At 36.2% G+C, this 24,454-nt stretch overlaps 1 protein-coding gene across 1 annotated transcript in view; it reads left to right on the top strand.

Annotated features, from left to right (window-relative positions):
* ADAMTS6 (ADAM metallopeptidase with thrombospondin type 1 motif 6) overlaps positions 1–24,454 on the top strand; it is a gene marked incomplete at both ends in the record, with an annotated part of 144,844 nt that overhangs the window by 100,935 nt on the left and 19,455 nt on the right. Inside the window, 6 exons of the mRNA XM_079548422.1 lie at positions 6,380–6,482; positions 7,500–7,633; positions 7,743–7,866; positions 9,078–9,158; positions 14,058–14,221; positions 15,291–15,429. Of these exons, the coding sequence (XP_079404548.1) occupies positions 6,380–6,482; positions 7,500–7,633; positions 7,743–7,866; positions 9,078–9,158; positions 14,058–14,221; positions 15,291–15,429 (745 nt within the window). The remainder of the gene's footprint in view (positions 1–6,379; positions 6,483–7,499; positions 7,634–7,742; positions 7,867–9,077; positions 9,159–14,057; positions 14,222–15,290; positions 15,430–24,454) is intronic.

Below are 24,454 nucleotides of genomic sequence, written 5' to 3' on the forward strand. Positions count from 1 at the left end.
TTCTTTTTCAGTGGATTTCAAAAGATCAGCTGTGTTTGGTGTCTTTGTGCAATTTTCCTTTGAATGAATCCAGCTTGCCAGATGATGCTCTGTAATTAATTTACTGTCATTTTGTTTTTCACACAGCTGGTTCTTGTGAAATTGGAAAATGTCCTGTTACTTATAGCTTCAGTTCAGAAACAAAAATGTTGAATGATGCTGAACATGTTTCTCATTTTCACAGTTGATAGGAAATTCTACAGTGAATTCAGTTCACTGACTAAGTAATGAATCCTTATTGAGGTCTTTTATTTGTTAGTTACCAATCAATAACTAGCGGTTTTAACATACGTTTCTGAACTAGTGTAGGTTTGGTCTAGTTTTTAATTGGGATACAGTACACTTTTAATTTACATGGCTCATTAAAATGTAGGTATATTGTATTATTTCTTTTTTTCCACCGGGAAACATATAAAGTTGTAGGTGATAAAATGTTACAGTATTCTACAAGACACTGGTCTGTATTATCATTTATCTTTCTTTTAAGCCTGTATTAGTCAAGTCATTATCAGCTTCTCTGCTTATTTTGGTCTGATATCAGACAAGCACGTCACTCACTAGCAGATCAGAAAGTTTAGGTAATATAATATCCTGCTACCTCACAAATATTCAACAATTTTTAAATTGTCTTTTTTCTTTTTAGTTAGTATACATACCTAGTGATATTGTTGAAATGTTGCTGGGATTTCTTTTAGTCTTACCATTTTTAATTTCTTAATGTTAGGTACTTTTAAGAAATTCTTCCAGATTTGCTTTGCTTCCCTTATTCTCTCTAAACTTCTTGTTTATTATGAAGAGGAAGCTGAAAATGTCACAGAAGGAACATTTGAAAGATGGCTGGGAAGGCCTTTCTGGCTGTTTCCTGAATCAGAGGCAAAATCAATTGTCATTAAACTATTTTCAAATGATAGGTGAGAAGCTGTCTAACTCAAAACTCTAACTCTTTTGAGATAGCATTAGAATCTTCACTTTTCAGAACCATTTTCCTAAAATATAGCACATTTTCCCATTCCGTAACAGTCTTACTCTGTTCCAGGTATGATTTAGAAGAACATATTCCCTCTGTGGCAGCCTTTCCTCTTTTTGCAGACTACTATCATATCTCCTCTTAGTCCTTTTTACACTATATAGTCTCTCTGCCAACTATCTTTGGCATCCCAGTAGCGTGTGTTTTCTTGTAATGTAGTAGCCAAACGCTGCACAGGTTTTTTGACAGTTTGTGTCAAAAAGAAGCTTAGAACTATGTTATCTTAGTAATGAAATTAAGTTTATAAATTTCAGTACTGTGTTCATTTTTCTTAAAACTGTGACAGCGTTTATTCAGCCAGTATTGATTCACAGCACCCAAATCTCTTTCTGAGGAGCTGGCATTTAGGAGGTCATTCCTCAGGTTGAGCTTGTACACTTGTTTAGTCCAAATCCAAATGTAGTAATTTGCATCCATTGCATTATTTCAAAACACTGCTCTAAGTAATCCAAATCTTTTGAGGTTATAATCCTGTAGTCCAAAGTGTTTATTTCCTGCCTGTGGTCAGATTTTGATAATTTAAACAAGGAGTTGGAAAAAGAAACTTTCGGTGTCACTATATAAGCTTTAAAAACAAACCTTTAACAGTGAATAATTTTTTTAATCTGGAGGGGGGGAGGATGGGTGGTGGGTGGAGTGGTAGTGTTTTTTCAGTGCATGAATATATTGTAACTTACTGAAATTTAAATTTTCTGTCTTAATAGTTTTGGGAATTGTAGTTCATTTCTTTTATAGTAAACTTTATGGTTCTAGATAACTAAGAATTGCTGAGACTAGTAGATTTTGTTTCAAGATTTATTACAGTCCTTAATGCTTGACATTTTGAATGGAATGGTATGTATGATTAATGTAAACATTAAAAGCATGCAAATCTGTCATTATTTTTATGAAAAATGTTTTGTTAGTACATCTTTTCTCTTGAAGTTTTTTGCAGTGTCAACACTCATTGCCCATATGTAATTTTAAATGTAACACTCCCTAAAGCTCCTACCACGCATTAACATTCATTTTGACTTCATTTTTCTTTCAAAGATGAGTTAGTTCTGTTGCCCTCTCCTATGACCATTTTCATTCTTTGGAAACAGCACACACACTCCTACCAGGCATATTTCTCATCAAACACTTCAAAAGCCGCATATGACTTCTTAATTCAAAAGACATCTGCAAATGGAAACATTGAGATCAGCAGAAAAGTACATTAGTTAATGAATTTAGAAACAAAAGGTAATAGAAAGAACACTTGTCAGAATTGTATTTTCTAACACCAACCACTTACTTGCCAGAAACAATACTTCAGCTTAACTAATTGTGATTTAAAATATATATAGGATTTGAAACTCAAGCTCATAAACATTTGAGATGTAGAAGACTCCTTATCTTTTAAATGCAATAAAGTGTTTTGCTTATAGGTTAAGTAAATGCTTTCTTTTCATAGAAGTATAGATGTGTGCATACCTTTCGAAGATTATTGTTCTGTAGTCTTTTCTCACAGAAGAATGTAGGCAAACTATTTCTGTTGTCTCGTTCCTTTATGCACATGTTCATTCATAGGTATTGTTAATATTTCTCATCCTCTGATGTAATCCTTTGTTAATAGGAAACCTAGTCAATTACAGAAGTCTGTCTGACTTGAACCTCAAGATAAAGAGATTTCTGTAAGATAAGGTGTTTGGTGTTGTGTCAGTATTGGTTCAATGATTTGTTGACAGTTGTTGAACTATTTTTGCTTCAGTGTTTAAAAAATTTAATATTCTTCTTAGATTGTTTTGACTCAAAATTTTAATTGTTTCATCATCTCCTTTGGACGTTCTTCATATCCTGTTATAAGTTCTTACACATCTCATGATTTGCTGTCTCCTAAAGAGAGATTGGAAACACAAGCAGCCTGTAGCAAGAGTTACTCATGTACAAACTCCTAAATCCTTGAAAAATATGAAATATCTTACCCTAAAGGTCAGACAGTTATTGCATATTAATTTTGGGAAAAGAATATCTACGAGGAGGGACAGTGCTGAAGAACTGACATTTTGTAAATGCATTTCTTGAGGATACTGTCTTTAGTTTTACTTTCTTCCAGGTAGTAATGACATACTCAACAGAAAATAAAGTTATGTAACAGAAATTAATTTAATTATCGGTTGTATTTTTCTTTATTCAGAGTACAGAACATTGTGCTTTTGAGTTTGGTGGTTACAGTCTTCAGCAGGGCTGTCTGAAATCCATCTCAAAGCTGGATTTAGTACATGCTTGAGAGTGTTATAATTGATTGGTGGGAAGAAGAGCAAGATCCTGAGATATGATTGTTTTTCAGTATTAGCTAAGGAGACATAGGCACCAAAATGGAAATTTATTTTACTGCACGGGTCCACAAATCCGCTCATTGTGCAGTCAGGTGTGAAAGGACACAACGTGTCATGGATACAAAAGATACTTTTTTGGTTAGGTTAAGGTGACTTAAGAAGTATGATGAAAAGACGTAACTATGACAGCTGTAGCCCTTCTATTGCCTGTCTTAAGTAAAGTTGCAGTGATGATCCCCTTCATCATTAGCAGGCATTCTGCTTAAAAAGTAAAATTTTATTGGAAAGAACAAGCTGGAAGTCAGCTGTAGTGGAGTGGTAGTTGTTAAGTCCTAGCACTTTGGAAAGTAACAGAGGCTCCTTACACGTATTTCTTTCAGGAAAAGTTTTCAACCCTATTTGACAATGAAAAAGCCAGTAGAAATCTGATTTCCTGTACTTTTCCAATTTCTGAAAGCAGTTATTTCAGTGACAGCATGAGAAAAGAAAGTAATGGTGGAAGCTGAGATTGTGGTGTTAAAAATAAAAATTTGCCCCCAGTCTTGCTGTATGTATAACATTTTCAGAGTAGGGCATTCAGTTATTGGCCATGGTTTTCTCTAAGTGTAGAGGATAAGTAGCTTTGTTCCCATGGTTCATTTAACTGTTTCCAGGTATTGCTTGCCTTGCCTACGACTCTGGTGAGGAGTAAGATTCCAGCCTAAGCATGCAAATGTGTGTAGCTGTTTTTCTGTCAGACTACCAAAGCTGTCTTTAAGAAAGAGAAAGTAGTGATATTAGCAGTTTAAATTGTGGCTCAAGAAGGAAAGGCTTTGCTTACAGAGTCGCAGAATGACTGAGACTGAGAATGACTGAGCCCCGGGAGGGTGTCTATCCCAACTTGCACAAACCTTGAGATGGTTGCTCATGAGGACCCAGCTGACTGTCTCCAGGAATGGAGATTACACAAGCTCTCTTGGCAAAGTTTGCCTCACCAGTGCAGAAAAGAGGGAAGGTAGTCACTGCTGGCAGTAGTTTGCCTAATGCAGCGCATTATGATTGCCTTCCTTGTGGTAAAAAATACATTGTTTTGTGTTCAACTTTTTCGCTGTGACTCCTTTTCTGTAAAGCTCCTTTTTGACTGGAAGGCCACAAGCATTTAACTGGTTCATAGGTCTATTTCCTCCCTGGGTGCATGACTTTGTGTTTCTCTTTTATTGAACTTGCTGAGGTTGCTGTGGACCCATTTCCAAGCCTCTTGAGATGTCTCTGAGTACCAGCATGACTCTGGTATTATTCATCTCATTGTCTATCATGAGCAGAGTTGCTGTGCTCTTATTCATTATCCAGATTATTATTGAAATTTATGATGTCGCCTCAAAATACATCCAATATATCAACACCAAAAGAGAAGTAAGACTGCATCTCAAAAATCAGATTACAGTAATTTTATTCATAAAAAGGGTTTCATGATGTATTTGCAGTGAAGTTTAATCAACTTGGAAAGGTAACTTTCCAAGTTTTTGCAGGGGTATAATAGCCATGCAAATTAGTATCTAAGCACGTGGAACTGAAGAGTGGTGGGTATTGACAAGTACAGATGAGATTTGATTGCAGACTTTGCGATAGATCAGGACTGTTCCTTCTAATACTTGAAGAATAGGAGACAAAGCAGCAAATATAATTGTTACCAATGATTATTTTTTTTATTTTTATTTTTACTTTGAGCATTTTTCCAATTATTTTTATTCTCATTATGAGAAATTAAAAGACTTGAATTAAAGTACTAAGTACGTTTTTAATCAGTAAGTTTTATTCAAAAATATATTTTTAATTAAATAGAGATTAGAATTATAGGCAGTTTAAAATTATAAGACTAGTATCCAGTATTTTCATTTGTGTTCAAAATTGGAGAAAACTTTTGTAGTTTGTGAATCATAGTGCACTGGGATGGCTATGGTAGGAGCTTGATTAATGTGAGAATTATAATTATTAATATTTGCATTGTGTAGTAGATTTTTATCACACACATTTATACAGACCATTTCACTTGAATGCATTTGAGATTCCTTAACAGTGGTAGCTGACTTAGATATATGTAGGAAGACTAGTAAAACTGCCATGAAATGAACTCTTCTGTTGCTCATAAAATAGTAATATTTATTCACAACTCTAATTTCTGTCAAACAGTCTCTTTCCTCTTTCAGTCTAAAAATGATTTTAATCTGTATTTCAAATACTTTGTCTCATGGCACTTGAAATCATAGCTGCTACTTAAACATTGATAGCAGTGTTTAACAGGCAGTGTGAATTCTTGGTGTGTTCAGGGTCATCATTATTATTTTTAACTCGCTCATGAAAAAATAGCAAAGAAATAGCAAAGAATTCTGTTTCTTCTGAAATAAGAAAACAGTTTCTAAGCTTTGTAATTGGAAATGTGTAGTAGTGCAAATTTAAGTGAAATCAGTTTTTATGTCTTAATTAATGCTTGCAGTCAGGACCAGACATGTTATCTAGTCTCATTCTTGGCTTATTGCAATGCTCTTTTTCAAAGCTGCAAGTAAGCAAAGATGATAATAGTCTCATCTGTAGAAAGTGTTATAATTTCTTTCTCAATATCTTATACAACAAATGTCAGTGCAGCTGCTTAATCTGAGGCAAGAGCGCTTACCAGAATGATTTTAATTTTTTTCACTTGTTTTTTATACGTGCATTTGTAAGGAGGTAGCTGACAGATCGATTAAGAAGCATAGCTTGACCTGATTTTGTTTTTCTGGTTTTATGGAAACTGTTATAACACTTACCTTTCTTTAAATTAATAATTCAATTCAATTCAATTCATGCCAGCTGAAAGTTGCAAAATAGACACTTAAACTACAAAGAAGTAAAGAAAATGTCAAAATCAGAGCCACAAGATAAAGCAAAGTACCACCTCCTAGTCTTCTGATTGTTATTATTTGTAATATGAAAATTTCTTTTTATTTTTATATTCAGAATGAATAAACTTTTTTTTTTTTTGTCTGTATTATTTTAGCCATGTCCTGCAGGGGCCCGTGACTTTCGAGAAAAACAATGTGCAGACTTTGACAATATGCCTTTCCGTGGAAAGTATTATAACTGGAAACCCTACACTGGAGGTAATGTGTAGCTTTGTAAAAACATTATCGTATGTGAAGTATTCAAAAATGTATGAATTTTATACAGAATGTAGTGTCTCTATTTAGAATGTTTTGATGAAGATGTGATAACCTAAGTTACGTTTTCTACCCTTTTGTCAGCTGCTAAAATCTTATAGAAGAGCCCTGACTATTCTAACAGGGATTTTTTTTTTAATGTGGAAAGAGCTTGAGAGAATAGTTATAGGGACTCTATATTAAAATATAGAGCCCTTTTTCACCTGTGAGTGTGATAGAACTGAAAGATTACATAGCTTATCTGTAAGTGAATAAACTTCTAGGTAAAATTTTCCTTAATTGAGTTGAGAATAGTGGGAAATGGGGAAAGGGGAAAAAGCATTACAGGATCTCTAAAGCTTACTTTAAAACATGAGATTTGTATAATTGCACTGTAAAATAAAAAAGGTATTTTTTGAAGTAGGGAAGAGAATTACAATCTCTTTTTAGAACAGTTTAATCAAGTTTAGTTGCATATTGTTCAAAGTTAGTAAAACTCTGAATGTCAGTTTTTCCCTTTTGTTTTTTGTATTGAATGGTTTTATTTGCAGTTTTGTTTTAGATGGAAAGCCTAGAAGTGACCACTGTGATCACATGATCTGAGTGATAGAGTATTTCATGTAGACGAAAGTTCTATCTAAAGTAATCTGATGTTTTTGAAATTCACCCTGACTTATTTCTTATTTGTGTTCATCAAATGCTGCTGAAATGGTATCTTTTAAAATTGTTTAGTAATGATTAGGGTTATGTTAACAGAATCCATTTGTAGATATCCAACTTTGCTGTATCTTGCTGTAAGAAATAATCCTCTTTGCAATAAAAGGAAGAGTCAAGTAAGTAAATCTGTAATGGGAAGTGAAATAAGGTGTCTGTACTACATGTGAGAAATGTAAGATAAGATCATGCATTTTAGATCAATTTATGCAAGTACATTATTTTTTCAGGAACTCTGTTATTTTTTTCTTCACTTTTGTTGTCTAGGTGGGGTTAAACCATGTGCATTAAACTGCTTGGCTGAAGGTTATAATTTTTACACTGAACGTGCTCCTGCAGTAATAGATGGGACTCAGTGCAATGCTGACTCACTGGATATCTGTATCAATGGAGAATGCAAGGTATTAGAATTAGAGTAGATAAAAAGAATATCTCAAACTTGAGTGTTTTATCATACAGTGAAGATAAAGGTGCAAAAAACCATCATCTTATTAAAGTATTTTTTCTTAGCATGTAGGTTGCGATAATATTTTGGGGTCGGATGCTAAGGAAGATAGATGTCGTGTTTGTGGAGGAGATGGGAGTACATGTGAAGCCATTGAAGGTTTCTTCAATGATTCATTGCCCAGAGGAGGTATGCATGTTTATGTCTGTTCTGTTGCATTTAGATAGCTGTTAAATGAAAAACAGTACTTCAGTGGTTTCCATTATTTGCTGCTAGTTTGCTGCTGTCACTCACTCACTTTGTCTCCTTTTGCCTTATTGTTTCATTTTAATGTATTAGTTTGGATTTATGTCAAATTCTGCAATATCCTTTATTATTGAATATTTAGTTTTTAGGATCTTAGATGCACTTAGTAAGAAATGAATGTTCAGGGGTTTCTGTTTGTTTGTTTGTTTGTTTTGTTTTGCTTGTCTATAGTGCTTTGGTAGAAGAAGTTATGTGAATGATTTTAATGTGCATAGTGGAATGCAGTATTCCATATATGTGATAATCATGTATATGACTATATTTGAAATTTTAGAATGGACAGGATCCATAAGAGTTAATGTTATCAAGAACTTGGAGAATATGTGTGGACGATTAGCCGAAAATATAGCTTAAAAAAACAATACTAATGTTGGCAGTGTCAGTTTTATTAATGCTGCATCTGGAGTCAGTTTTGGATTCTCAAATGTAGGCAAAGGATTGATGCACTGAAGTGAGTTCTGTTCAGTGAGGGACAACTGAGATAATCACATGCTGAAAAAAAAACATTATTTGAGAAGGGGTTGAAGGAATTAGACTTATTTTGACTGGAGAAGTGATAGTTCATGGGGACCTGGTATCAGCCTTCCAAAACCTGAGGAAGTTAGTGTGGAGACAAAAACAGGCTGTTCATAGTAGGTGGTACATGACATGATGAAAGGAGCAGAGACAATGGCTATTCAAAAAAACCCAAAAAAACAACAAAACATTACCTGAATAGAAGGAAAAACATTTTCCCCATGTGGCAGTGATTCAGTTGCCCAAAAGAGGTTGGACTAAGTGACTGTCTGAGGTCCTTTCCAACCTGAATTGTCCTATGATCCTATAATCATTTCATACATTAGTTACTTGTGATACAATGTTGAAAGCACTTTGTTAGCATTTTAAAAAAATGAATACATAAATTTATACTACATTTTTGCTACAACTTCAAAATGTGTGTGAAATTAAAAGAATTTGCCTTTATATGACATGAAATGGAATGTTCAAGTATGTTTGAATCCTATACTTCCTACTAGTTTTTAATTGTAAACAATTTAATAATGGTTAGTTTCATGACCAATATAATGAGAGAAAAATATACCATTTTCTCATAGGCTACATGGAAGTGATTCAAATTCCAAGAGGTTCAGTGCACATTGAAATAAGAGAAGTGGCAGTGTCCAAGAACTACATTGGTAAGAGCATGCTTTAAGTAGCAGACTGTAAATAAGTTAGTTTGAGTGACTTGAAGGTACGGTTTTCTGGTTTGACCAAACCATACGTATAGTTGAAGGAGGAGAGGGAATTGTAGTTTTTAGGCTGTGGCAACTGCCTAAAAAACATCGTTTGTTAGGATGCATTCTCCCAAGTGGAGCTAATGGAGTGCATCTTTCCTCCCTGACCAAAGCACAAACTCAGGCCAGCTAGACTTGGAGCTAGAGTAGATGAAGATCACTAAAGTGATCTACTGCCCCACACTGAGCCAGTGTCTTTTTCCTAAGGAAGATTCTCATTTTAGGGGATTGTAATGTTTTAAAACATAATCTTGGAATGTTTATTCACCAACAACAATAGTTACTTAAATACTAATGAATTACATACTGGAAACAGGTTGCCTAGAGAAGATGTGGATGCCCCATCCCTGTACATGTTAAAGGTCAGGTTGATTGGGACCCTGAGCAGCCCACAGCAGGAGGTTGGAAGAATATGATCTTTTCAGGTCTTTTCCAACCCAAGGCATTCTGTGATGATACAACGCTGCCTCTGTATCTTAAGTCAATATATTTTGTTAATTCCACAGTGTTTCTATATTGCTGTGTTGTAGGGACTTATTGCTATGCCTTCTTTTATGGAAAAAAAAAGTTACATGCAGGGAAAAGTTTGTGCTTTATTAAGATCACTCGGGAAACTTGTGACAAAGCACAGACTTAAATTCAAATTAAATTAATCCATATTATCCTTCATTTTCTTTAAGACTATGTTAAATTTCATTTCCATTTCTTAAAATATTAATATGTACAAATCTGGCTTCCTCAAACTCAAACATGCATTTCTCAGAGCTTATATACACTGGTTTGCATAGCATTCAGTTCACAGCAATGTAGGAGCACACATTCCTCAGTCAAAAATAATGTAGAGAGCTGATAAGTTGTACAGGAAACAGATTAACATAACCAGAACCTGTTACCTTTATAGACTTCATGGCAACTGTCTGCTGTTTAGTCAGTCTATACTAACAGAAGTTTATGTTACAATACTGATATGTTGCATCAGTAATGCATAAACAATATATAAATATATGATGCGCATATATATAAATAAATAATGCTATATAAATATATGATGTGTATATATATAAACAAATAATGCATAAATGCATGTAAGTGTTAGTTTGAAGGGTAATTACTCTTTAAGGTGCATTTGTTCCTAAATGTATTATATTGATAATAATGGTGCCTTTTACAATTGGTTGCTTTTTTTTCTTCTTTTTTTTTTCTTTTTTTTTTTTCGGACTGCTCCCACAGTGATGTAATTCAGATTTTCTGTTTCCCTCCATCCTGTAGGAGTAGTAATATTCAGTACTGCAGGAATAAAGAGCACTTACCATCTTTTCAGCATCACACTCTCCCAATTCAAAATATGTCAGTAAGATTGCTTGTGTATCCTATATTGACAGTTGACACAGAGATGATGGGAGAGGCATTAAGTACATTCTACCACAGTTGCTTTCAAAAAAGTATGTTATGTAATATTGACATTTACACCAGTATTAACGTCCTATTTAATATACAGATCACATTAAGAGACTTGGGTTTCTGATTCTATGGCTAACTGAAAACAGAGATGATAAAAGAATACAGAAGATAACTATTAGTTAGTACAGTTAAGATTTTTGTTCCTCTAATTTATTATCAGAGAAATATGATCTGGAACTGCACTTATGTCAGTAACCTCAGCACCAAAATTAATGAAAAATGTCAATTTTTTAGCTCAAATGGACAATGTAGGCAGTATTTGTGGGTTTTAATCTGACCACAGGTTTGATAAGATAAAGTATGTTTCCAGTGTGCTTCTCACAATCTCATGGGTGTTCCCAAGTTTCAGGCCTCTCCTCACTACCTTGCTTCATGCCTCAGATGTCCTAGCTGATTCCAGGGGCGTTCATCTCCTTCACTACTTTGCTGTGTTTACAACTTTCAAGAGAGCCATTATATGCTAATGTAAGATAATAAAGTCACAGGGACTGTTTCTTTCTTTCTTTCTTTTTTTTTTTTTTTTTTTTTTTTTTATGTTTTGTACTGTGAATGTGAGCAAGATCACTATTTTAGAATCACCAGTTTCTGGGGGAGGGAATGCTTATAATTTGTCTGTTCCCTAAAGAGAGCTTTAGAAACATAGCAGTTAAAAAGGAATGTATTGTGTTAAAATACATACTTCAAGGTGTTGTTTTATAGGCGCTTCTTCTGTAGCAATGTCTACTTCACAACTCTCTCCTCATCTTTGTGGAGTTTCCTCTTGTTTCGGAACAGCTGTTTTGTGGTCACACCATGAACCAGATTAGAGAACTGATTCAGCTGAAAATAACCATTTACACATATTATTATGTTTTGTTTTACGTGCACGCAGCCAAATATGTGACCACAGTCAAAGAAATCAATTTCTCAATTTGGAAATAAAAAAATAATGAAAAAAAAAAAAAGAAAAAAATCTCCTCCCCTGTAGCTTTGATACTGGCTTCAGTACTTTTCTGTTCCTTTCAGTTAGTAGGGTCTCAGATTAAGACTATGATCCAGTTGTTTTGCAAGCCCTGACCTTAAATTGAGTCAGCAGTTAGACATCTGACAACCTCAGGTAGCTCAGTTAGTATCTGTGCCCTCCATGACTCAGACTAATTGTTTCTGCATCAGTATCACTTATTGTGCTGTGATACTACAAGCACATGTTTCTGTAGCTGCATAAGTAATCTGTTTTTTTAAACCAATCTGTCCGTAAACAACAGCAAAATTGCCTTTTTTTCAGATCTGCTGAAAAAAATATATGCTAAGAAGTGCTGCTGTCTTCCCTTAATTGGATTTATTTAAATGACATCTTCACTTCTATTCCCCTTCGCAACAGAGTGTTGTGTTCTCATTTCCTGTGGGTTTCCTGCGTTCTCACATTCTCACAAATTTCTTGATTATGATATTAACTTGTTCCTTTTTTCACATATGCTAATAATTATGTCACTGTCTCATCATTGTCATATAATTATATTTTTGGGATACTCTTCACAGCTGTGTAGCCTCCACCCATGTATAAAAACTGACATTAAGTAAATCCATTCACACAAATATATTTTTCCTTTGCAGACAAGCAGGTAAAAAAGTAGTCGTGTATAACACACATATAATTAATAGAATAGAGTTTAGGAAAGATTAATTATGTATGAAGACATTTTTTCTCCTTTGCTTATTTATATATCTCACTTGTTCTCATTGATATGTCTGAAGTAATAAAAGTAAGAACTTAACTCATTATTTGCTGTTAGTAGATACTAGATGTACTAACAAGAAAAGGTTTGGTATTAAATGTCAGAGTAAGACAGACCTTAATGTTTTAGTGACTGTGGGAGATCCCATAATCCTCTTTTAATCAATCTAGATTTTGTGAAAGCGGAATGGTTAGAAATTTTAACTATAGGGAAGTCTGACCACTAGTGACATACTAATGTTCAGCTTCAACTTAGTTATATGAAGTTATGATAGGACAAGGGGCAACAGTTTTAAACTAAAATAGAGTAGATTTAGATGAAATATTTGGAATAAATTATCCACTGTGAGAGTGGTGAGGCACTGGAACAGATTGCCCACAGAATCTGTGGATGCCCCATCCCTGGAGGTGTTCAAGGCCAGGTTGGATGGGGCCTTGGGCAACCTGATCTAATAAGTGGCAAAACTTGATCCTAAGTTGTCTTATGATTATGAAATGAGTTTGTAAAATCCTATATAGTTTGTGTTTTGTCTCAAAAAACAGCACTGCTGTTTGATTGTGTTTCCACCCATTGTTTTGCCTCAAATACTGTTATATTTAAAGTAAATATAAATGATGAATAAGTCTATAATCTTCATTATTGCTTCAAGCCAAGGAGTCAGTATCTAATCAACAAAGTATCTGCCTTAAGATACAAAGTCATTTTCGTATTTAGAAAATTAATCTCATATTACTGGTTAAATATCAAATACTAAGTCTTTGATGAGTATCTGCTTGTATAGCCTACTTAGGAAGTTAGTTAAGAAGTTTCTTATCTATAGTATATTTATGGTTTAAGGCTGCAAATCAATAGTAATAAAATATATTGCCAGATAAAATAACTGATATTTGATTTTGTAGTAGAAATGTCTTGGATTTATGCTCTAAGAAGGAAAAAAAAAAAAAAAAAAAAAAAGGTGTGCAAAGACAACAAAGTAAGATCTGATAGGTAACATTATTCAGTCTTCTTTTTTTTCCTACTCAGGATGTTATATGAGGTACCAACATACAAAATTTTAATCAAAAGATTAGATTGATCTGTTTTTGCTGGGGGACCCAGGTCTGGACACTGTTCTCCAGATGAGGTGTCATGAGAGTAAAGCAGAGGGGACAGTCCCCTTCCTTGCCCTGCTGGCTACCCCACTTTTTATTCTGCCCAGGATGCAGTTGGCCTTCTGGGCTGCAGTTGCACATTGCTGGCTTAGTCCAGCTTTTCAACTGCCAGAATCCCGAAGTTCCCCCAGCAGGGCTGCTCCCAGTGAGTTCTTTTCCCAGTCGGTACATATCTGGGATTGTTGCAACCCAACTGCAACACCTTGCACTTATGTAGAACAGTATGAGGCATTCTGTTGTGTTCCATACAGTATTTGCAAAGTTTACCTGCACATTCGAGATTATGGTAAAAAGCCTTGCCAAGTTGCTTGAGGGATATTTTAATCAGGGCTAAAGAAAAAAGTTTATATTGAAAAAACAGTGATGACAGCTGAAATTCACATACTTCTACTAGATTAGTAGGTTAATTTGCAATGGCTTCTCCATTATAAATGCTGCTTCCAATTTTTAGGTGGCTTGTATTTTTTTTTAAGCTCTAAAATCTGAAGAGGATGACTACTATATTAATGGTGCCTGGACTATTGACTGGCCAAGAAAGTTTGATGTTGCTGGAACAGCTTTCCATTACAAGAGGCCAACAGACGAACCAGAATCTCTGGAAGCACTAGGCCCTACTTCGGAAAATCTCATAGTCATGGTAAAGTTATATTTGATACATATATATGAAATTTGAAATATGATTTTTGTTATCAGCAAAGATAAACCATGAATATAATCAAAGTAGGTCCCAGACCATGCTGGGATCTTGCATTTGTATTTTAATTAAGTTTCCTTACCTTTCAAAACTGATATGCAGATACTGAGATGAAAAAGTGATAAAATTATAAGAGCCCTGGGAAATATCACAGAAAATGCCCCATCTATGTTAAATGTGCTACAGAAGAAATTGTAAATTGGATATGTATTGCATTTCTGTGTACTTCTGATAGATGGAACAGTTTGATGTGTAATATGAATGCAGTAGCATTTTCTTTACTGACAGTTCTGTAATGATGAGAATAATTTGACCTGTATTTAAAAAAAAATAAAAATAATGAAAGACTAGTGTATGTCAGGAAGGAGTGAGTGCAATACAGTCTCCAGACTGGGTAGACAAAAATTCTTGATGATTATTACTCTGCCATCTATATCAAATGCAGTGATATGACTGTAGTGATAGTTTTGATATTCCTTTGAAGGATCCACCAGTGTTAACTGCATGTATTCAGTGAAAACCATAACCTCAGCAACAGTCTATTGCTGTTACTATTTTTACTGTTATAAATCACTAGAAATATAAGCAAGGAGAGGGCTGGATTCTTATCTAGTTGCTTGATTTCAGTGATAATTACTGCATATTTGCATACTGATTTAATGAACTTTCACTTCAAGTAATGATTCAGTTACAAAATTCATTTCCATGAAGACATTAATTTATGAACACTGGCTTCTTTGTGGTTATTGTGTCAAGAATAAAAATCTGACGGAGGTTAGGTAGTTACGATGTCAAAGTGAAAATAAGGTAAAGCTCACTTATACAATAATACCTTTTATGTATGTTTAACAATTTCATTCAGATTGCTTTGCAAATATATTAAAGAAATATTGCAGCTTCCTTTATTACTTTGCTCCCTTTCACAAGACATAACACGTACCTAGATTAACATCACTGTAGTTGCACTCTGCTTGCCTGTTTTAATGGTATAACCAGTTGTTTTCAACTTCAGATTCTGCTACAGGAGCAAAATTTGGGTATAAGGTATAAATTCAATGTTCCCATCTCTCGCACTGGCAGTGGAGACAATGAAGTTGGCTTTGCGTGGAATCATCTGCCTTGGTCAGAATGTTCTGCCACTTGTGCTGGAGGTAAGACACCAGGCAGCCAAGGATAAGGATAAGCTGAATTGCAAGATATTCTTTCTTTCTTAATTATGTAGGTCACTAATTAAAAATGTTTCTTCCAGATATAACTCAAACCTTATTTTAGAGAACGAACATTTATCTCATCGGATTTTGTTGTTTTCAAGTACATTTAATATATTCAGATGTGTTTTGTTAAATGCAGTGTATGTTGGCAGTGTGTCTGTTGTTGGTTCTTCTGAGATTCTCTTGAAGTTGCGATGTTTGCTTTTCACAGGAGCTTCCATCAGAAGTTTTTAGTAAGGAGATTAAAAACAGAAGGCAAATAAAGGAATCGTAAATAAAGGGATATGTCTGTGTATGTTTGTACATATTCTTCACACATTCTAGTCAGCCCTCTCATCCTCCAGCCACTAAAGTTTGGGATACATACTGGCAACTCTCTTGTAGGAGATTATAAGAACTGGATTATACTTCCCAGCCCATAGCAGTATGTATTAATTGTTGCCTTTTGGCAGCAATGGGGGTTTTGTAGGTTGTCCCATGTGATTCATCATGGGTACCTTTTGCCCACAATTTACTATATTCCTAATCCTCCCTCTAGTGGCCATCAATGCAATTCTTTACCTCTGGCTGGGAGAGCAGAACAGTTGGCTTTCTTCAAAGCCAACACCATTGCTGCTGCATGGACTGGTGAGTAGAAGTGCTGTGTGAACAGTATCTTTCTTCTCTCTGGAGACTGAATACATCATCACCAACATATATTTATTTCAGAAGACACAGAAGAGAAAGTTAAATTGACCTCAGAGTTTCAGCTTTCTACTGTGCTGTGCACTGACCATAGCAAGATTAGGAAATAGCTGTGTTTTCTAAAGATACTTTGGAGCAAATAGTGTCCTTTTCTTTCTGGGTACTGGTGATATTCATGTTTAGAAACATCCTGACTCATCTTTCTGATGGATCCTGCTGTGACTGTTAGTGGTTGCTTGCAGTTTAAATACTGCAATTTGAATAGCATAGGTAGGACAGAAAGGATAGTATGAATTCTATTCTGTGTAACTAAATAGGAAGTCTTGAAACGAAATTCAGGAAGTTGTTAAAATTCTCCAATATTTTGTTCTTAATTTGTAGGATTCTTATACTCAAATAGATGACAGACTGCTGTTTTAACTGATATTTTAACACTGTTAATCTAGTCAGAAAAGGAAGATTTTAGAGTGTTTGAAGGGAGATGTGGTGGGAGGAGCATTTCCATATGTCAGAACTTTACAGGTACCATCAAGTCAGATTTTTATGATGGGTTAACAAGCCATTTGAAGTCATGGGAAAACTCCACTGATTTAGATATACACAGTGTTTTCCCTGTGATTCTTCTCAGGTCGTAGTGATTTCAGAGATTTGAAAGTGTCCAATGGAAAAAATAATTGGTCCCAAATGAGTAAGTTTAGATAAAACTAGTTTGAAATACTTAGTTTTTTTCTTATCTTTATCATTACATGTGAAGTGTATGTGAATCTCTGATAAATATATGCATTTATTAATCATTTGAAACTTACTTTTGGAAGATGTTCTTCAGTAGCTTATGGTGTGTAAACCAGGCTCCTTTCATTCTCTCCTTTCATTCTGCTTAGTATGAGAATATACTATGATCACTTATTTTCATATAAATTTTTAGTAGAGGAAGCTATAATTCTTGCTGAAAACCTGGGTCTGCTTTCTTCATATGTGTATCCTCTATTTCTCTCTTTATGAAACACCTTCTGCCATATGCCAAAAGAAGACAATTTTTAAAAGGAGATGAGTAGGGAAAAAAAAAAAGGGTAAAAGTTTGTAGAAAAAGCAGAACTGGAAAAGTTGACAAGTATAAATATGAAATGTGGGAAATCTTACAAATGTAACCACTGCATGGCTTTGTTTGTTTCAGTAGGATTCATTATGAAGTCAGTTACTGCAGTTTACTTGAATTCTGTCTTTAGAAGATTTCTTTAAATCAAAGGATAACAAAATTGTTAACAGTTGAAGAATGTATCACTGAAAGAAAAAAAGAATGACAGTGCATATGTGTGAGGGATACTAGTTTGGAATGGAATTTGGTTTTTATTTTATAATCATATAGTGCCCGTGGAACAGACCATGAATAGGTCAAAGGCATTGAAATTTTTCTGCCTCTTCCTCTAATTGTAGTTGGTGTATCTGAATTATAGTGCATAGGTATTAAAAATTTAATCATACCATATTCCATCTTGATCCGGGAAAACTTGTGATGAAGTAGAGCCAGTTACTGTCATATCAAGAATCTTGATATTAAATTAATAAGAGTTAATAAGATATTAAATTGATTAGAATTAACTTCTAGCCATCTCAGAACGTACATGTACTAATGTTTTTGTCCTTTTTCTAGGTGTACGTTACAAGAAATAGCTATCTTAAGAAAATATCAAATTTGCAGTGTTTAGAAGACAAAAAATGACAAAATTAAGGATGATGTTGAAATGTTGGATTGTTTTCTGTGGCTGCTTTTTGATAAAGAGAGCGGTTGAGCAGAGGCCATTTTCTGATCCTTAGGCTGTGTCTCAGACTAGCTTATATAATCACTGAATTTTTATGGTTGGAAAAGACTATGAAGATAATCTAGTCTAACTATCAACTCATCACCAACATTTCATTAAACCATCATGTCCCTTAGTGCCACATTTGGGGTCTTGGTAGACGGCAGGTTGGCCATGAGCCAGCAGTGTGCCCTGGAGGCCAAGAAGCCAGTGGGATTCCGGTGTGCATTAAATTAGCATGGCCTGCAGGTCAGAGGAGGTGATCTTCCCCCTCTACGTTGCCCTAGTCAGGCCTCACCTGGAGTTCTGCATACAGTTTTGTACTCCCCAGTACAAAAAAGACAGGGATCTCCTGGAAAGAGTCCAGCAGAGGGCCATGAAGATGGTAAAGGACATGGAGTATCTCCTCTATGAGGAGAGGCTGAGTGACCTGGGTCTGTTCATCCTTGAGAAAAGAAGACTCAGAGGTGGTCTTATTAATGTTTATAAATATCTTAAGTGGGAGTCAAAGGGACATGGCCAACCTCTTTTCAGTAGTCTGTGGGGCAGGACAAGTAGAAACGGTCATAAACTAGAGCGTAGGAAGTTCTGCACAAAAACTCATGGGAACTTCCTCACAGTGAGGGTGACAGAGCTCTGGAACAGGCTGCCCAGGAAGATTGTGGAGTCTCCTTCTCTGGAGACATTCAGGACCAGCCTGGATGCTTACCTGTGCAGCCTGTTGTAGGGGCCTGCTTTGCAGGGGGGTTGGACTCGATGATCTCTAGAGGTCCCTTCCAACTCTTACAATAAGTGACTCTGTAGTCTATCCCTTCCTTGAAAGTCTCCGAAGACAGTGACTTCACCACCTCTCTGGGCAGCCTGTCCAATGCCTGACATTCTTTCTGAGTAATAACCAACCTGAAGCTCCCCTGGTGCAACTTAAGGCCATGTCTAGCTATGTGTTCCAGGCCCTTCACTAGCTTCACTGCCCTTCTCTGTGTACGTGCACCAGAGCTCAATGTCTTTCTTGTAGTATGGAGCCCAAAAATGATCACTGTACTTGAAGTATGGTCTCACCAGAGCTGAGTACAGAGGAACGATCACCTCAGTAGTCCTGCTAACTGCACTATTTCTGATATGAGTCAGGATGCCATTAGTCTTCTTGGCCATCTGAACACACAGCTGGCTCATGTTCAGCCAGCTGCCAACTAACACTTCCTGATCCTTTTTCTCCACACTGCTTTCCGGCTGTTCTGCCCTAAGCGTGTAGTAAGGCATGGTTTTGTTATGATTGAAGTGTATGACCTAGCATTTGGTCTTGTTACAGCAGTTGGCTTCAGCCCATTGATCCAAACTATCCAGATCCCTCTATAGGGCCTTCCTAACCTAGGCAGATCAGCTCTACCTCCCAGCTTGATTTCATCTGCAAGTGTACAGATGAGATGCACTCAGACCACTCATCTAGATAATCAGTAAAGATACTAAACATGGCCAGCCCAAATACTGATCTCTGAGAAACACCACTAGAGTGACTGGTCACCAACTGGATTTAACTCCGTTCGCCATCACACTCTGGGCCTGGCCATCTAACCAGCATTTTGCCCAGCGAAGAGCACACCTGTCTGAGCCCTTGGCTGCCAGCTTCTCTAGAGAATTCTGAGGTGAGAATCAAAGGCTTTAATAAAGTCTAGGCAAACTACATCCACAGCTTTTCCCTCATCCACCAAGCAGATCACCTGGTTTTAGAAGAAGATTAGATTGTTCAAGCAGCACCTACCTTTCATGAACCCACATAAGCTAGGCCTGATAACTTAGTTATAATGCTTTGTGATCACGGTCAAGGTGATTTGTTCCATAATTTTCCCCAATACTGAGATCAGGCTGTCAGGATGTAATGCACCTGATCCTTCTTTCAGTCATTCTCATAGATGGGTGTGATGTTGGCTAGTCTCCAGTCATCTGGGACCTCCAAGATTGACAAGGACAGCTGATAAATGACAGAAAGTGGCTTGGCAAGCACTTCTGCCAGCTCACTCAGCACTCTTGGCTGGATCCCATCTGGTCCCACAGACTTCAGAGAGACCAGGTCTCTAACTGATTCCTCCTGAACTGTGGGGGATTTATTCTGCTCCCTGTCCATCTTTTAGCTGAGAGGGCTAAGTACCCCCGAGGATAACTGATCTGACTTTTAAAATATAGAAGTAAAGAAGGGATTAAGAACTTTAGCCTTTTCACAGAATCACAGAATCACAGAATTGTAGGGGTTGGAAGGGACCTCCAGAGATCATCGAGTCCAATCCCCCTGCCAAAGCAGGTTCTCTACAGCAGGTCGCACAGGTAGGCATCCAGGCAGGTCTTGAACATCTCCAGAGAAGGAGACTCCACCACCTCCCTGGGCAGCCTGTTCCAGTGCTCCGTCACCTCACTGTAAAGAAGTTCTTGCGCATGTTTGTGCGGAACTTCCTGTGCTGCAGTTTCCAGCCGTTTCCCCTTGTCCTGTCTCCACTCACCACTGAAAAGAGTCCGGCCTCGCCATTCTGCCCCCCACACCTTAGATATTTATAGACCTGGATCAGGTCCCCTCTCAGTCTTCTCTTCTCAAGGCTGAACAGACCCAGTTCACTCAGCCTTTCCTCATAGGAGAGATGCTCCAGGCCCTTCACCATCTTCGTGGCCCTCCGCTGGACTCTTTCCAAGAGATCCCTGTCTTTTTTGTACTGGGGAGCCCAGAACTGGACGCAGTACTCCAGATGAGGCCTCACCAGGGCAGAGTAGAGGGGGAGGATCACCTCCCTCGACCTGCTGGCCACGCTCTTTTTAATGCACCCCAGTAAGCCATTGGCCTTTTTGGCCACAAGGGCACACTGCTGGCTCATGGCCAACCTGTCATCCACCAGGACACCCAGGTCCCTTTCCGCAGAGCTCCCCTCCAGCAGCTCATCCCCCAACCTGTACCGCTGCATGCAATTATTCCTCTCCAGATGCAAGACTCTACACTTGCTTTTGTTAAACCTCATCCGGTTTTTTTCTGCCCAGCTCTCCAGCCTATCCAGGTCTTGCTGAATGATTTTCTTTATCCCTGGTGATAATGTTCCATGCCTTGTCTGGTAAAGGCAGGAGATTCTCCTTTTGCTGTTAATATATTTGTAAAAACATTATTTACTATCTTTAACAAATCAGACAGGTTAAGTTCAAGCTGGTCTTTTGCCTTTCTGATTTTCTGTCTGCATATCTTAGCAACATCCTCATACTCTTCTTGGGTTACCTCACCCTTCTTCCAAAGGTGTAGAACTATCTTTTTTTTTTTAAGCACAGCAGGACAGCCTGTACTTGCAACTTTAAAATTCTTTTTGTTTTCACTCCACACTTAAGTCTAGTTTTCTCTAAATCAGACTGACTGTATCTGAATTTCATAGCATTTGCTAGGTCTATGATCTTAAGATGTAGTTATTACTTGAGATATATTTTTGGATTAAAAGTATCTAGCACAAAGACTAGAGCAGTATTTTAGCATAGCGAGGTCCAGATAGTTTTGAAGTTTTGTATGTTTCCACTTTTGTATATGTCCAGTCTTTATGATCTCTCTTCTTTATTTTGAAATAAAGTATTTTGAAAGCAGTCCTCTGCTTTCAGTGATTCCTGGGGTTGCTTATAGGCTTTCTTTTGGAGAAAGATTACTGGAGAAGTCAAGAGCCATGGAACAAGCTGAGAAGCAATAGGTGCTTTTTTATTTATTGGCTTTAAATACAGTTTTATGTCTGTGTATGAACCTACAATCATTAATTAAAACGGTAGCATGCTGTCTGTTCCAGTGGACTTTTACCTCAGTGTTCATTGTTGCTGTGCTTCTGAACAGTAAAAGCAGTTTGATTTTTAGTACAGAACCTCTGTTCTCAAACCTGTAACCATTTTGCAGAATAGGAAAAGCATGCTGGAGAAGGAGCATGCTATAAAAGGAATTATAGAAAGAAGGAGGAAGTTTTTGTGCTTACAGTGGATAAATGTGCTGGAACTCGGAACTCCTTGTCTCCCTCACTTGTGTGGCTCTCATGTGATACTGAGCTTGCAGTGTATATTACACACTCACTAATTATCAGTTCATCATTATTTGGATACCTCCTTGGAATGTCTGAGCTCTGAAGCATGCCTTGAGAGTCATTGCATGAAGTGTGCATAAAGTATTACAAAAACTTCCATGAGCAGCTGAAATCAATGGACTCAAAAATCTGAGTTTTGCTTTGATACTTCTTAAGATTTTCCAAAAACAGGTTCTTTGGATTTACCCGGGACCTTTTCTTTTATAAAATCATGTATTATGAGAATACATATGTTTGTTCATTTTCATGATCTGCCTTTTAGTATCTATCATTTCTGATCCAATTCTTTCTCTCCAGGAACACTGCAGAACTGAACTTCATTGATTTTCCATATTAACTCTTTTTTTTTTTTTTTTTTTTTTTTTCCCCTCCCTGAAAATGCACTGGTAACTGTTCTGCTCTGAGTTGGGAATCTTGGAAGGAAATTTTTTGTTAGATTCTGCAAGTCTATAGCTAGCGGATACAAATTTAATCTTCTCCTCAAACTTTAACGTAGCTTTGTCTTATAAATAAAAAAGCACAGTGTTTATGATATTATGATTTGTACCGTATTTGAAGGGAAGATATTTCTATGCTAAAATCCATGCCTACTCAGATTGTAATAGACTTCCTGAATGGCAGAACAAACATTGCTGGGTCACAGTGCTATCTGTTGTATCTGTTACAGTTGCTTGTAGATTTTTTTCTGCTTCACCCATCTATTTGATATAGTGCAGAGCCTCTGTAAGCTGGAGTTGGACTTAGACAAGACTTCAGCAAAACAATGTCAGAGAATATCTACAGAGATGTAGAACGCAAGTTTACCTAGACAGAAAAGAGTGGAATAGAAGAGATCACATGGAATTTAGAAGGCCTCACTGGCTGGATAAAACGGTCAGTGGAATTCAGAAAAATCTGATGATAGTAACAAAAGGCTATATGACCTAATTATTGAAGTGTAAACAAGAAAAACGATTAACTAAACAAGAAAATCCAAGAAAGGGAAACTAAAACACACAGAAATAGCAAATAAAATGAATTCTGGAAAGGGAAATAAAAAGAGCTGTAATAGAAAAGGGCAAAATTTTTAACTTAGAAATCACGGAATTGTAAGATTACTCTTAAGCATGTCTTTCTTTATGTGATACTTTGTAGCTTCCCAAGCTCAAGTCTATGACTTTGGCCTAAATGCGGGTGTTGTTAATAAAGAAGTGTACAGCTGATGGTATTGTTTAAAAATATCCAACAGATGATGAAAAAACCCTACATGTTTTCTCTTTTGTTTACATTAAGAATAGACCACAGTAAGTGTGTGTATTCATTTCATTTTATTCCATTCCATTTCAGTCCTGTGCAATCCATTGCATTCCATGCTTAATAAAAATCTAGCCATAAGTGGCAGCATTTATTATCTGGAATTTACAAAGTACCCAAAGTATTGATTTTGATTTTGTTTATTTTGTTAGAGTTCATCTCTGGATGAATAAAATAGCTCATGTACTCATTTAAGAAAACAAACAAGCGCGCAAACAAAACTTCTCTCAATCTATTATTGTAAGTAAGCTGGTTGCTGTCTGGATCCTTTTCTGATGGTGACTCTTGTAGTACGATGCCTACTGCATTTTTCTTTCATGCCCTCAGATGAATTGTGAAACAGCCTTTGGACAAATAAAACATACTTGTCCTCATCAGGGAAAATGTGAGTTTGGCTCTGTGATGAACATCTTGTGACCTGATGAGTGGGCTCAAAAAGTATGTCTGGGTTAACCAGCATGCAATAGTTTTTGTGATGCAAGATTCAATATGTACCTTTATAATTAAAATTTACAATTGCAAATCACAGTTGTGGAGGATTCCTTGTAAAAGTAGATAGAACATTTACAAGCCTGTAGTTAGTTTAACAGTAAAGTGTGTTCTACGTAGTTTAAAATTTGGCTGTTGAAATTTGTGCAGACTACTTATGAATTGAAATCTGCAAAACGTCTCAATTCTCTGGAGAGTATGGTCAATAAACCACTGAAATTTTGTTTTCTATTAGAATTGCATTGACCGGTCATGATGACATTTTATATCTTTTATTATAAATCATAAATCTATATATTTGAAAGGAGAGTTTTTCTGTCTAACTCCTTGTAATTATTCCTCCAGGAGTTTAAATGAACTTGTTTAGGTATGCTTTTTAGATTATTTGAAGAGAGACCACATATTCCTACAGCAAGTAATTTAAAAATATTTTTTCAAGGCCTACAGGGCTTAGCTACTTTGTAGCTGTTGTCTGGCTAAAATTGCATTTCCAGATTTCCCATTTCTTTTTGTTGTTTTGCATTTAGAATCTGAATTGTGTTTCCGAAATATGATTTTAAATAATATTAATTAGACAACAGTGATGTGATGTTTCCTTAATCCACACGTATGTTTCTTGTA

This window comes from Tetrao urogallus, assembly GCF_951394365.1.
Source record: "Tetrao urogallus genome assembly, chromosome: Z".
Classification (NCBI taxonomy): domain Eukaryota; kingdom Metazoa; phylum Chordata; class Aves; order Galliformes; family Phasianidae; genus Tetrao; species Tetrao urogallus.